This window comes from Tursiops truncatus, chromosome 7 (assembly GCF_011762595.2).
Source record: "Tursiops truncatus isolate mTurTru1 chromosome 7, mTurTru1.mat.Y, whole genome shotgun sequence".
NCBI lineage: Eukaryota > Metazoa > Chordata > Mammalia > Artiodactyla > Delphinidae > Tursiops > Tursiops truncatus.
This window is the reverse complement of record NC_047040.1, coordinates 58,122,675-58,137,806: the sequence shown is the minus strand read 5'-3', so window position 1 is coordinate 58,137,806 and position 15,132 is coordinate 58,122,675. Positions and strand designations below refer to the sequence as shown.

At 41.2% G+C, this 15,132-nt stretch overlaps 2 protein-coding genes across 35 annotated transcripts in view; one reads left to right on the top strand and one right to left on the bottom strand.

Moving 5' to 3' along the window:
• Window positions 1–15,132, bottom strand: part of WIPF1 (WAS/WASL interacting protein family member 1) — a 114,657-nt gene that overhangs the window by 8,866 nt on the left and 90,659 nt on the right. For all 9 annotated transcript variants that reach the window (XM_019922541.3, XM_073807552.1, XM_073807551.1 and 6 more), the window contains 3 exons: window positions 11,567–11,696; window positions 6,125–6,253; window positions 2,323–3,114 (listed from right to left, as the gene is read on the bottom strand). In XM_019922541.3, the coding sequence (XP_019778100.1) occupies window positions 2,323–3,114; window positions 6,125–6,253; window positions 11,567–11,696 (1,051 nt within the window). The remainder of the gene's footprint in view (window positions 1–2,322; window positions 3,115–6,124; window positions 6,254–11,566; window positions 11,697–15,132) is intronic.
• Window positions 1–15,132, top strand: part of LOC141279176 (uncharacterized) — a 118,704-nt gene that overhangs the window by 83,014 nt on the left and 20,558 nt on the right. For 13 of the 26 annotated variants that reach the window (XR_012333078.1, XR_012333085.1, XR_012333093.1 and 10 more), the window contains one exon: window positions 1–3,393. This exon is cut by the window's left edge. Coding sequence is in view for 5 of the 26 variants with exons in the window: in XM_073807561.1 (XP_073663662.1) it covers window positions 3,317–3,397 (81 nt within the window). In the remaining 21 variants the exon portion in view is untranslated. The other 13 variants (XR_012333087.1, XM_073807557.1, XM_073807559.1 and 10 more) reach the window with 9 other exon arrangements.

The following is a 15,132-nucleotide window of genomic DNA, read 5'->3' as shown; positions in this document are numbered from 1 at the left end:
CAAACTAGACTTCCAATACTATGGGGCCTGGTACTACGTAACCTGATCAACTTGATCTCTCTCTCTTTTAAAGTAACTGTTCATGTTCCTTACTCTCCAACCTTCCAGCCCTCTGCTCCAAACCTAGGCAAGCATAACAGAAAACAGATTTCTATTTCCTGTTGGCAGTATAATAATGAAAACGATCATTTGTTGAATGCTACTACATGGGGGGAAGTAAGATAACCACTATACACACTGGTCTCATTTAATTCTTACAACAGCCCCGAGGAGCATCAGGACAGCAGGTGAGGCCTCAGAGGTGTTGGAAGGTTAAAGAGCCCAAATCAGTACACTAATGAGTGGAAGAATAGGATTTGACTCCATTCTGTCAAATTCTAAAACACTCCCCTAACAATGAAGCCAAGCCACCTCTCAAAATATAGATGGCCCTTGATGACTTCTCATAGGTTCCTTATGGAAATGTAAATTGGTGGGAATTTTCTAGAGGCTAATTTGGCAATACCTATGAAATCCATAGTTTACTGTGTACATCCATTGTCCTAGGAATTCCATTCCTAGGACTTCATCCAAAAGAAATACACAGAGACGTGCACAAATATTTGGCTACAAGAATGTATCCCTGCATTATCTGCAATAGCAAAACTCTAGAAATGGCCCGTATGACCACGTGACTAATAAATAAGCCAAGGTACTTTTGTGGGATTTAATATTATGCAGCCATTGAAAGTCAGGTTGTAAAAGAAGAGTTAATCATGTCAGAAAATAATGAGCTAAATTAAATAAAAAGAAAATTAGCAAACAATATATGTAGTATGATACTAATTTTGCAAACATGTATATATATGCATTTAAAAAAGACTGAAAGGGTATATAAACAATGTTATATCTGGATGATGGTGGTGGCAGAATTATAGATGATTTTTATTTTCATTATACTTTTATGTATTTTGTACAATAAACAGGTATGACTTAATGTAATTGAAAGAAACAACAAATATATATCACTGCCTATCCTATTTGGGGGAATATTTAATCTGTTGATTAAATCATTTGGTAGAACCAAGCAAACAGCTCCTCAGCCATTTTGTGGGAAAATCCATACCTGTTGGATAAGAAGAAAATGATGCATTTCATTCATCTGACTACTTGTTCTTATTTGTTCATTGAAGCATACTTAATGAGCTGCCACAATGTCTAGACTGAATAGACTACCGACTTTTTATATTTGTAGCTGACTCTCCCTGGCAAAGTGGTTTGAAGGAGTGGTTTTCACTTTGCTACACATTACAGTCACCGGGGAGCTTCCAAATATCCTGATGCCCAGTTTGTAACCCAGACCAATGAAACCAGAAATCCTGGGGTAGGAACCCAGGCATGGTGGTTTTTAAAGCTCCCAGGTGATTCCAGTATGTGGTCAAGTTTGAGGACTATTTTAAAAAAGTGTTTATTAGGTTCCTGAGGTCAGGGGGTCAAAGGTCAGTTAGCTTCTCACAGAGCACAAAATGCCCCATTTCCAGACATCCTGTAGGTATGGTAAGGTTAAATTCCAAAACTAGATAGTTCTTCTGAATCCATCAATAACAAACAGAAAACAAACAAGCACCTATTAAAAGTAGGAGAGAGAGTACAGACTCCTCACACTTCATTTCACACTGTGCAGGTTCTCCCCTTAGATCCAGGTTTCCAGCCCTGGGTGGGGACACAGATGGGCTTCAGCAGGTCCTTCAATCCATGAAACAGCAGGCAATTTTGAGTTTATGCTTATGAGCATTTTTATGGAGAGAAGGCCTTATTATACCTTTATCTGATTCTCCAAGGGATCTATGTGTCAGAGATGTGAACAGACAGCAAAATGGACTCTAGTATGTGTCAAAACTTGACCGATGAAGAGAAGTACAGGGGAAGTGCATTCACTCTTAAATAACTGCCCTTCTTGTTGGAATAATGGGCCCTCCTGCAGGAGATGGGTATTTAGTTCCCAGTTAAGACAGCAGAAATTCCCTTTCAGGAGATGTCAGGTAGAGTGGTGAGATGGAAGGTGAGTGAGTGGCCTGTTCTTTATTAACTCGCTTGGGATCATTTCACTTCATTGGTTACTTAGTCTCCTCACTTCTGAAACGTGGACAGAAGTATGGGTCCCACTCTCTTCAGAGGTTATGTGAGGCCAAGAGGAAATCATATGGGTTATGTGTCACTTCCAAGGTCAAAGCAGCCCAAGAGTTCACTTAAGCTTTTGTTGGGCTCTCTTCGTGTGCAGTTGGTAGTGACTTCTGGGCTGGCTGGGTCACAGGGGCACAACTCACCGCGCTCTGGCCATACCTGATCTGCCCGGTGGGTCCCTCACTGGAGGAGGAGGTCTCTCGCTGGGCGGGGGAGGAAGAGGTCCCGACCGCCCAGGTGAAGGTAAGGGAGGCGCGGATGATGACGACGACGAGGACGACGAGAGGGACAGGTTCCGCTGTGGGAGCCTCGGGATTTCGTCGCCGCCGCCCCCGCCACCGGACCCTGGGGGCACTGGGGGAGGGCCCGGCCGGCTGGGGGGCGGGGGCGGGGCCTGCGCGGAGGGGGAAGGCCGCGGGGTGGAGGGCACCGGGGGCTTGCTGTTCTGAGGGGGAGGCGGAGGGACGGCCTCCCTGTGGATGGGGGGCCTGCTGCCCACTGGAGGGGGCGGAGGAGGGGGTTTGTCATCCAAGGCCCTGCTCGGGGTAGGGGGGAGGGGAGGCCGGTTGGAGAAGGGCGAGGAGGAGCCTGACGGGGTCTGGCGGGTGGAGCCTCCCCCGAAAGCAGCCCCTCGGTTTCCGGGGAGAGGGGGAGGAGTCGGCCCGGGGCTGGGCTGCCTGGGGGCCCCGGGCACTAGGGTGGACCCCCGGTTGTGCAGACTTGACTGAACGGGTCTTGGAGTATTAGGCACTGGAGGCGGAATGTTATCAGGCTTCGCGCCCACGTCGGGCCTCGGGGGAGGCATTCGGTTCCTCTGAGGTTCTGGAGGTCCGCTTCTGTGGCCTGGAGAAGGCACAGGGAACCTCCCTGGGCCACTTGGGGGCGAGAAAGGTTTGGCAGATGTCGGTCTTCCTCCTGGTGGCAAAATCGGGGGTCGGCTCCCTCCAGAATCTGAAGAACAGAAAAAAAAAAAATCAGAAAGTTAGGAACCTTAAAGGCAATCAGAGAACTAGAGTAAATTGCCAGCTACTGGAAGCCCTTTCCTAGATGCTGCAAACGACAGGTAACTATTACTTATATAAACTAGGTTTTCTGTGTCCTTCCTGGAAGCAGAGGGACAGATCACAGCTCTCTGTTTCTCTTCTACTCCCAGATTCCACAACCCATCAGCTTTCAAAGGGATTCTGGAGAGCTCTCTTGGCATTATGGATGGACAAGAACCAGGATGAGGTTGGTAAGAGTTCTGGAGACATCCGTTCATTACAAGAGGTCGAGAACAGGATGGCACTGGTACATGGGATTTCTGCTAATGATTTTCTTTTCTCGCCATCACTATCCCTGTCCCCCCACCCTGTACCTCTCAGGTTTGAAAAATAATGTAGCTTTCTTAGATGAAGAAATTAGTTATCCCAATATAAGTTTCTGTATGGGAGGGCTTACCTAGAACCTTTAAAGGTAAATTTCTAAGAGAGAATGGAAAAATATAGTGGAAGAGTTATGATTGAAATAAGAAACTGTCAAAGGAAAAAGAAACTGTCAAAGTTTAAAAGAGTTGACACCAGTGGATGGTCTTAATCTACCAACAAGTAGGCAACTATACAACGTTTTTCCCTACTAGGTCAACTTCCACTTTAATACTGACAGGACAGAACAACCCTACTATTAATACACAATTAATATTCAACTACTTTGGTTCAACAAAGGGAAGAGCTAAAGAGGAACCAAAGTTATGGAAAAACCCAAACCACCACCCCAGAGTCTCTTAGAACCTAAACTAATTCTTGTAAAATGCTTAGTCTGAAAAAACTTTACCCAGTTCAACTATGAGCTAATTAATATACCAAATATTAACCTGCTATACTATACGTCAGCCATTATTCTAGATGCTAGAGGCAGAGGAGTAAACAAAACAGAAAAGATCTGGCTCTCTTGTAGTTTATGTTCTTCTGGGGGAGATAAACAAAAAACCAGTAAACATAAATATTTTCAGATAGTTATAAGGACTAAAAAGAAACTAAAATAGGCTGATGAGATGAAGAATGCCCAGAGAGGCCAGGTTAGATGGGGGTGGCCCTTCTGAGGATGTGACATTTGAGCTAAGGCCCGCCATGGAGAGGAGGAAGAGAAGTGCTTCAGTCAGGGCCAGCAGGTGCAAAGACCCTGAGGTGGAAATGAGCTTCAGGTTAAAAAACCAAGGCTTTTATGTGTGTGGGGCACAGTGAGCATGGAGGAGAACCCTACGAAATGCAGCCTGAGTGGCTGGCAGGGGCCGGGTCATAGAGAGCCTTGTCGGCCAGAAGGCGTTCAGATTTTATCCAAGGCACGATGAGAGACATCTGGCTGGATTTATGAATAATGTGAACTCTAGAAAGAATTTTTTATTTTGACTTTAGCACTAGACATGAGCTATATTTTCCTTGACTGTGTGGTATAGTTCTATGTCACCAGCTTGTGATAAGTTTTACCTTCCAAATTTGGATTAAAGGTGCAGTTACTATCCACATATATGTTACAGGGATGGGACCCATTATGCAGATAGTATACTATGCAAATACTGTAGCATTTTGTGTACTAACTTAAATTCCATCTTCATTTCATTGTTTTACTTCCAGTTGTCTTTTGCCTGAATTTCTTCACCTACTGTTAAAGTACTGAATGTATACATTTGTCAGTGGCCTCAAGTCCTTTCAGTGGGTTTTAAATAAACAGATTTAAATGCAGGCCTGGCAAGATAGAATCTCTCATATTCTTGAGTCTCCTTCTAGATGTTGACAATCCAAAACTAAAATAGCCAGGTAACCCTGAGGATTCAGTGACTTTATCTTCATATGAATGTGACAGTTTCACACTTTCCCAGTGGACATTTTAAAAGACCATGGAATTAGAAATAAAATTCTTCTAACACAGTAAACATTAAAAAGTAAAGTTTCATGGGGAAATTTCTTGAGCTTCTGTCATAGTCAGGGGAGAGCCTCACACACTCTGTAAGGTATTTTATTTAGGCATGACCAGGTTTAACTTTTTTCTGTGCCATCGTGTTCACAGACAATCCTGTAGGACTCATTTCCATGGCTTCCTGCAGAGAATACTTAGAATCACTAGTTCTAAAATGCCAAATGTCAGGCAAAACACCTTTTTAGGTTTTGTGAGATACGTAATTATATTTCATATGACATGCTCCATTGTGTATTTGAAAAGAGACCCACAAGTATTTACTACACTCAACAGGTGGGTCAGACTACCTCACAAAGAAAGCTGAATCTGCCAGGTCACCAGGCAGAGTTTCCAGGGGTGGCAAGTCCCATTTGCTCCTTCCTTTTCTTCCCACTCTAGCTTACCCTTTAGGAAAGTACAAAAAAGTACAAGTTACCCCAAGGACACTGGGCAAATATTTAACAGCTCGATGGAGCTGTCTGATCCTGATTTAAAAAGAAAAAAAAAAAGATGCTAAATAGAGTCCCTCTTTTTGTAAAAAATTATTTCATTTATTTTTGGCGGCGTTGGGTCTTTGTTGCTGTGCGCAGGCTTCCTCTAGTTGCAGCGAGCGGGGGCTACTCTTCGTTGTGGTGCGCGGACTTCTCATTGCAGAGCGGCTTCTCTTGTTGCGGAGCACAGGCTCTAGGTGTGCGGGCTTCAGTAGTTGTGGCACGTAGGCTCAGTAGTTGTGGCTCGCAGACTCTAGAGCACAGGCTCAGTAGTTGTGGAGAACGGGCTTAGTTGCTCTGTGGCATGTGGGATCTTCCTGGACCAGGGCTTGAACCCGTGTCCCCTGTGTTGGCAGGCGGATTCTTAACCACCGTGCCACCAGGAAAGTCCCTTGAGTCCCTCTTATAAAACAGTGTTAACATTTCAAGAAATCTAAAATGTTTCACAGGGCACAATGCCTTAGAGGGGATGCCAAGTCTCAAAACCGCCAGACTCAGCCTGGTCTTCAGTAACTAAGGAAGGAAACTCTCCTTACCACTCTCCCTGTTGGCTGTGGATCTCAGCTTTGGCATCCCAGCCTGGAACAGTCCTCCCAAACCGGGTGGTCCACCCCCTCCAAAACTCCCACTGCCGCCTCCGCCACCACCACCAGCTCCTTTAGGTTCTGCAGAAGGAAGAAAACACAGCCTTTACACATGTATGAAGACACCACCAGAGAACTTTACCAGTCCTCGCCCAAGTAAACAATCACAATATAACAGGGAGCTGGCAGAACCTAAGCCCATGGTGGACACCTGGAATTTCATTAAAGGGTAGGACTTTAAGGATTCACCCTATCCTCCATCAGAAAAGCAGAGGGTTCTTTCTACTCCAGGGCAGTCGCAAGCCCAGAGGTAGAAGAATCAGTAATAGATAATGACTTTCCCCTGCTTGGCTGGCTGCCACATGAGTTAATATCCATTGTGTATCATAGGATTTGGTAAATAAAAGTATCTTCAAAGAAAGAAAGTCTTAAGGGAGGAGACGCAATAAAAGGTGAGAAGAAAGGAAACAGTAAAAATAAAGGAGAAGAAAATAAAATATCCCATAATTTTGCTTCATTGAAATACCCACTTTTTTGGTGTATTTTTCCCTGCCAGGTTTTGGTGTTTTTTTTTGTTTTTTCATTTTACATATTTTTTCTCACGACCAAATTCACTACATAGTTTTCAGCCTGCTTTTTTCAGTCAATACTTTATTGTTAGCATTTCCCATGTCACTAAATATTTTTTGAAAACATGAGTTTAAAGGATTGCATTGTGTTTTAGAACACTGAATGTACTGTAATTTATTTATCCATCTACCTATTTGATGGCCTTCCGGGTTGATTTCAATTTTTTAATATCATAAAACCCAACAGTAGACTTTAACATTTTTTAAATCTTTGCAACTTGAGACGATGCAAAGATTTTGTTTTATTTTGCATTTGTTGCCAAAAAACTGTGAAAGATTTCAAAATAGGCAAACAAGAAAACAAGAAAAAAAAGGAAGAAGAAAGAAAAAGATTACTAAGTATCCAGTCTAGCCTTCTGGGTTATTTCCCATTGCCTTTGAGCTAGTCTGCAACTCTATTAAATTGTACAAAACTGATAATAATGCAAATGATATTTGTCCATAGAAATGCATATTGGTTGTGTTCAGTGTCATGCAATTGATTGACCTGTTTTGCACCTATTTGTAAATTCATTTCAACACTCACCTGCCTACATATGTGTGGTACTTCGAATTCTCCTTTGAATTGATAACATTATCTTGGTTCCCTCATTAATTAATGAGCTAAATAAAATCTTTGATATATGTTTATTTTATATCTGTATTAGAGCCATGATTATACCCTCTTTAAAAAACTGTCTCTTAACAATTTATGTATGTATATATGTTTTATGAGGTTAAGTACTGTTTAAAGTTCTACCCCTGGAAAACCTTGTTGAGTCTTTGGTAAGTATTACACGAGATCTACAAATTAATCTGGGAGAACTGACACTTTCATGATATTTAGACTTTATGGAAACCTGGTATATTTTCCCATGTCTTCTGATTTATTCAGTAAAGTTTTGTAATTTTCATGATGTGGGTCACCCATAGTTCTTTTAGAGTCACTTCAAATACATTTTTGTTTGTTGAAATTATGAAAGGAATGTTTTTCCTACTATATTTTGGATTTGGTTATTATTGGCATCAGGAAATTTCATTTGATATCTAATAAATCACTTTCCTGCATTTTCAGAATTAAAATTTATTTTTTACCTTGGATTTTCTAGTAGACAAATGCTCTGCAAATAATAAAGGTAAGGTGTATGCCTTCTTTTCTAGGAGTTGTGTATCTTATTTCTGTTTTATATAAGAAATTACTTTGATGACTGAGCTTCCATAACAGTGTAAGTTATTAATGTTTTATTAATTTAAAGACAATTTATTTTAAAATAATTATAAAGAATAAATATACATTTATATATTTATCTTAAACATAAATTATTAACATTATTAGTATTTTAAAAATAAAGGAAATCATGTTTTGATTTTAATGAGAATGCCTCTAATGTTTCAAAGTTACATTTTTTTTAAAATAAATTTATTTATTTATTTTTGGCTGCACTGGGTCTTCGTTCTTGTGTGCGGGCTTTCTCTAGTTGTGGCGAGCGGGGGCTACTCTTCGTTGTGGTGCATGGGCTTCTCATTGAGGTGGCTTCTCTTGTTGCGGAGCACAGGCTCTAGAGCACAGGCTCAGTAGTTGTGGCGCACGGGCTTAGTTGTTCGGCGGCATGTGGGGGTCTTCCTGGATCAGGGCTCGACCTCGTGTCCCCTGCATTGGCAGGCAGATTCTTAACCACTGCACCACCAGGGAAACCCCCAAGTTACATACTTTGAAATAACTTTTGAAATAACTTTTTTTTCTAAGTATTCGTGGTTAGCAAGGATCCTTCCACTCTGGGTTTTTAAGACTTTCTTATGGCATGGAATTTTATCAAATGCCTATCCAGGATCTGCTGAGATCATTATATGGTTTTCCTTATTTGATATGATGGATATATAGACTTTCTAACATTAAAAATGAGACAAACTCTGGATTTGGTGAATTATTTTTTTTAACATACTATTGAATTAGAGTTTTTGGAGTTTTAGTTAGTATCCTCTCATCTGTGATCATAAGTGGTCTATAGTAGGGTTTCTTAGCCTTGGAACTACGGACATTTGGGGGTCAGATAATTCTTTGTTGTGGGTGACCATCTTGTTCCCTGTAGAATGTTTACAGCATCCCTGGCCTCTACCCACTAGGTGTCAGTAGGAACCCTCCCTCACCAAGTTGTGATAACTATAAATGCCTCCAGGCATTGCCACGTGTCCCCTGAGACACTGATACACCAGCTTTCTTTCTGTATATATGCTGCCTTTGTCATGTTTTGATATTAAGATCATGCCAATCTCATTATACCTAACAGATAGCTTTCCATGTCTTCCTACATTTAGGAATGATTTATATAGCATTTGAATTTGTTGTTTCTTAAAATCTGAAATAATTTTCTGATAAAATCATCTGGCTCTAAAGCTTTTTAGAGAAAAAGTAATTTGATAAAGTTTTCAACTTTTTCCTTGCTCACTGAAGCTTCATGAATGATTTTTGGTAAATTTGTACTTTTCTTAAAAAGTTAAATTCTTTAAGAATAACTTCATTGTAGCATCCTTAATTTTAGAAAATCTGCTTTGAATCTTTTATTTAATCTGCTTTCTGAGCTCTATTTATTCATTTGTGTTTTCTTTTTTTCTGGATTAGATTGATCATAAGTCTGTGTCAGCTCTGTATCTTTTCTAGGTGTGGAACTTTCTGGGATACTTATGGGAACTCTGCTGATAGAAGAAACAATCTGATACTGAACTCACAAGAATTACTTCGCCTAGTACGCTATATCAAATTAGAATAACCATTTCTGGAAGTGCATGCAAAATTGCTTCCATATAAAATTTAAAAGTTTTACTCATTTAAATTATTGCCAATAATATTAATAATGCCCTTGACATTAAAATGTTATTGGTTGATGAATGATGCATTCTGCAATACTGCATTTCATAGGACATCTTTACCTGGTATTGAACATTCAAAGAGATCGATGAACTTGTTCTATCAGACATCGTCCACTAGTGTTCTTAACTTGCAACAGTTGTACAGCTTTCCGATAGAGAAGCTACACTAGTTGAGGACAGCTAACTGGCTCTAGGTCACTCTGCTAACAATTAAATTGGAGGACAAAGCTGACCTCAAGAGTTATATCCTGTATAACCATGGTCAACATTTTGACATAGAACCCAGGGAGGTTTCACCTGCAAACAAATACAAAACCATGGATGGACTTTGCCACTTGCAAAGAGCTTCTAACAACAGTGTTAGCGTCCAGTTAAGTTCATGAACAAGGGCATGCATTGGGTTGCATCTGGTGTCCACAAGGCAAAGTGCATTCTTAAACATCACTGAGCAGATGGGAGGGAGAACTAACACTCTTTTCCATTTAATGAGAGAAGTGTATCTTGAAGAATATAATGAACTTCCACTAGTGGATTCAGGACTAGGCCCCAGACTGTCCATTCTCCTTCAACATCTAGGGAATTCTCCAGAGCCTAGGCTCCCTCTCGTAGTGGAGAGAACCACTGGGCTCTGGTCTAGAGGTTGGCAGTTTGTGGAGTTCCTCTGGCCCCATCCCAGGCACCATGATTCAATGGGTATTGGACCAGAGCTCCCCAGAAAGAAGCGACTGGGCTGGGCAACCCCAGGGAGAACCTTGTGACACAGATCAGGAAAACTAAGCAATTGACTATACAATAACCACACCATTTTGTGGGCATTCTGACCCAGAGGTAAGACTTCATCGAAAGTCAAAGACCCTCTAGTTCCACTGAGGTGTGGTGCATTCCATCTGCACCACCTTGCCTGGTAACAGAGCAAAACTCAAAGGCCTTTGTCTTGGTCTTCCTCTTTTCCACCTTCCTCCCTCACCAATGTTCTCACCTAACACTGATCTTTCTCTTCTACTCGTTAGGCACTTTTCCTAGAAATTCCTCCACTTGGCTAAAATCCTACATCGTTATTCACTTGTCTCCAAACTCCCTCTGGTGAGCTTAGGACAGTCTAATTCCTGTTGAGTCCAAGTGGCATCTGTGGTCGAGGATGAATTCTGGGCACATCTGGCTGGCAGTGGAAATGTGTGAGGAGTGTGAGATGATAGTCTTGAGGCCTGATAATTAACTTCCGGTAGATTCTAGCCATCTGTAATGTTTCATTCTGTTGTAAATGTTAATAAGTAGCCCTGTATGGTGGGTACTTGTTTGTTTACACATACCCTGCCTTGTTCCAGAAAGTATCTCAGATTTATGATGGGTCAATGAGCAAAGCTGTGATCTCATTTCCTCTCTCTCTAACCCCCTAATAATCATAACTACACTTGAATTATACATTCCAGGCAACAAAACACTTTCAGAAGCATTGTCTCATTTGATGCTCACAACAAGCTTGTGAGGGTAGTAGAACAGGTATTATCTCCATTTTACAAATGAAGACAAAGGGTTGGAGATGGTCAGGGCTCGAACCTACATCCTTTGATTCCAAGACTAGGGCTCTTTCCATATTTCATGCTGCCTTTTGCGCTGTGGTAAGATGAGCAAAGGGTTAATTTCCAGAAAGTGCTGTAAAGAGTTGTGAATAATTCAGAGAATTGCTGCTGTGTGTGTCTTGGACAAAGAATTATTATACTGGCTTCCTGCAGCATTAGAGGGAACCCAAGCCAGAGCCATGGCCTACAATGAGTGATACAGTCCCTTATTCTGCTAGCTTTGCAGCTGTTGTTAACCAAAAAAAAAAAAAAAAATTTTTTTTTTTGGTGGGAAGAGTAGAGTTGATTGTTAGGTCATAAACCATTTATCTCCATGGAAAATAACTTTTTTCACTTACTGTCCAATATCGGTGCACTTCTGTCATTGGTGACTGTCTTCTTTAGTTTCTTCCCTTTGTTGATGTCAGAGAGAAGAGCATTTCTCCCAGCCTGCTCTGACTTATTCAAGGTAGGCTTTTCTGTATTGGCCTGAAACGAAACACGCAAACTCGTATTCATCTTTTGAATTAAAATCGTGTAGTACAACACTCGGTGGGGACAGCTAGCGCATTGGGAGCTTGTTATTAAGATTCTTGGCAATAGGCTGTAAATTCTCTACAAGTTTTAGACCCGATGTCACTCTTTTTAAGACCCAGACATTTGGGAGCAGATGCAGCAATACATTACATCCATTTTTAATGCAGGAAGAGTCACTCCCTGATAAAAGTCTCTGAAAATTCAGACCACAATCTGGCCGTAACCAACAGAGCAAGGGGTGGATGGCTAGAGACGAGCAGGGAATTTTAAGTCTGAGAGGAATTTGCAGGATACTATGAGGCTTCATCCTCTAGAATGTTCTCTGAAGAACATCTCTTTCTTGTCTTTTGGAACTAACCTGGTGCTAGAGGAGAATTGTCTTTATCAAAAAGGCTCAGCTGTATTTTTTTTTAATCCACCAAAATTTTAGAAAATAATTCCCTCTGGTTACACTGACAAGAGATTTTTTTCTTTTTAATTTAAGGCAGATTGGAGGTATAATTTACAAATAGTAAAATCACCCTTTTAGTGTACAGTCCTGTGAATTCTGACAAACACATACAATCGTGTAGCCACCGCCACAGTCAAGATATACAACATTTCCATTACCCCCCAACTCCCTTCATGTTCCTCTGGGCTAAGGTGTTCCTGATGTTTAATCCCTTTAAAAATTTTTTTTATTTTTAAATTCTTTTCCATTATGGTTTATTACAGGATATTGAACATAGTTCCCTAATCCCTTTGAAAGCTTAGCCCACAGAGACTGCACAGCTGACAATGGTGCTGCTTTAAAACCTTTGGGGGGACTTCCCTGGCGGTCCAGTGGTCAAGACTCCGTGCTTCCACTGCAGGGGTGTGGGGTTGATCCCTGGTCGGGGAACTAAGATCCCACAAGCTGCGATGAGCAGCCAAAAAATAAAAAATAAATAAATAAATAAAACCTTTGGGTATTTTCTATAATTTCAGAATTCCTGGGAAAGATTCTTACTGTGAAATTGGGATTTTGTTTTTTCAGGGTTCTTTTAGGGAGTGGGAACACTAAGACGCCAGCAAATGGACTCGGAAGTAGGCGTGTGTCTGTCACACTTGGAAACTGGCTTGGTCTGGCCTGGTCCTGGGGAGAGTCGTCTTCCCCAAACCCAGTGGTACTTCTGGCAGCCGTGAGAGTCCTTTGAGGCTCGCCCCAGCCCTTCTGAAAGGCTCTGATTTCACAGATGCCAGCAAGGGCCACAAGGAGTAAACCTGGGCAAGTTTAGCTTGATACCTGACCCAGCTATTTATTAGAGGCAGAGAGAGAGCTAAGAAAAACCCTGAAGCAGGCTAAACAGAATCTCTGTGTATGAAACTGAAAGGGTCTTAGTTAAATTACAAAGTAGTACTTGCTCACGATAATAACAGCTAACATTTATATAGCTTTTACTGTGGGTCACGCACCGTTTTTAGCATTTTAAGTATACTAATTCATCAACCCTGTGAGTCATGACTTTCATTTTAGAGTCAAGGAAACTGAGGCACAGGGAAGTTAAATCATCAACCCAGTTACCCAGCTGGTAAGAGGAGGAGCTCGGATTCAAAGCCTGGCAGCCTGACTCCGGAGCCTTCCCTATAACCTGACAGAAGGATAAACGCGGGGTCTAGAATGCCCTTCCCCGGAAATGGGGAGGTGTTAAAGAGTACAAACTTGCAACTAAAACATGAATAAGTTCTGGAAATCTAAGGTACAGCATAGTGATTATAGTTAACAATGCTGTATTATATACTTCAAAGCTGTTAAGAGACCAGAACTTAGATGTTCTCACCACAAAAAAGAAATGATAATTATGTGATGTGATAGAGGCATTAGCTAAAACTATGGTGGTAATTATAATACATAAATGTATCAAATCAATGTGCTGTCCACCTTAAATTTATACAATGTTATATGTCAATTATATCTCAGTTGAAAAAAAATTAATAAATAAAATGCCCTTTCCCCACTGGCCTCCAACCCTCCTCTGAAGCAAGCCTGTTAAGAGCTTCTTGGCAGTCAGTTCCAGAAACGCTCTTTGCATATACAGTTCGCTTTTGCTAATAGGATCATCCTCTATTGTTCTGAAACTTCTTTTTATAACTTAACAACATGCCTTGGACATCTTAGAAAGAGCTTTTTGAATTACCTATTGTCTTCGTTTTAAGGATTAAAAATCCTGAGGCGTCTAGAGGTTAAGCGCCACGTCCACGTTGGTTCTCTTCATGGTTTTGGATCAGCAGCCCTCCCTGGCCTCCTGTTCTGCCTCAAAATTTATTTTGACACCTGACCTCCTTGGGTGCTGACTTATCTCTTGACTGTGCTGTTCCACTGGATGGTGTCCTACGATGGCCACCAACCTTTCCATCTTCTCGTCTCTATATCCTGTCTCTCTAGGATCTTGCTTTTAGTCAGGTAATAATGGATAGAAATGAGTGGATAGGATAAACCAGGGTGTCCCAAACTTCAACCATTCTGGTACAACTTTTGTGACTTTTGTCATCTTCTCATGCTACCTGTGTTATTATTTAATATTTTTCATTAAGTTAATTCACTATATTATTTACTATACTATTTCTCAGTGAACATTTCTTTTAAATTAACTCACTATTAAACCCTGGGTGTGCCAGTTATAACTTTTAGAATACATATTAAACACGAGCATTAAAATTAAAAAAAAAAATCAAGGCACATACGACTCAGCAGTGGTGCAAAACCTATACTTTTGGGGAAATATAAACTAGTCCTTCTATGCTAGCCAGATCACAGCTTTTCAAACTTATCTAAGGGAAGGACGAATTTTTAAGAAAAAAATTTCCAATCCGTCATGGACCAATATTTTGTAAAATAACAATGACTTATTAGAAAAATGAATCCGTTTAAAAAAGACACACAAAATACAATCTTAGAAACAATAGACATAACACCACTATCAGATTGCTATAAGTGTTTCTAAGCGCTTACTCTAAATTTCTGTACTTATTTTTTGGGGACTCTAACCAGGAGTTGGAGGATCACACTTGGAATAGCAATGAGCTAATCAATGGTCTCTTCTTCCAACTAGGTTCCAGCCTTAGATGGGTTATAAAAAATGTGTACCATGGAAGCCCAGGCAAGAGACTTTTCCTCTCTGAGCTCCAGTTTCCTCAAGTGAAAAGTGAAGGGCCCATCACTGGGAGGCTCCTTAGCAGCGAAGGCCTCACATACTGGGGGGATGCGTCTGGGAGACCTTCCGTATCACTGCGGGGAGGGCTGCCGGCTTCCTGGAAGAGGGTGCACTAACTTCTGAGGATGGGTCCATCAGGGGGCCAGGATGAGCCCAGAGAAGAAATTCCTTAGGAAAGTACACACGGAACTGCGAGGATGGATTTAAAGGGCGAA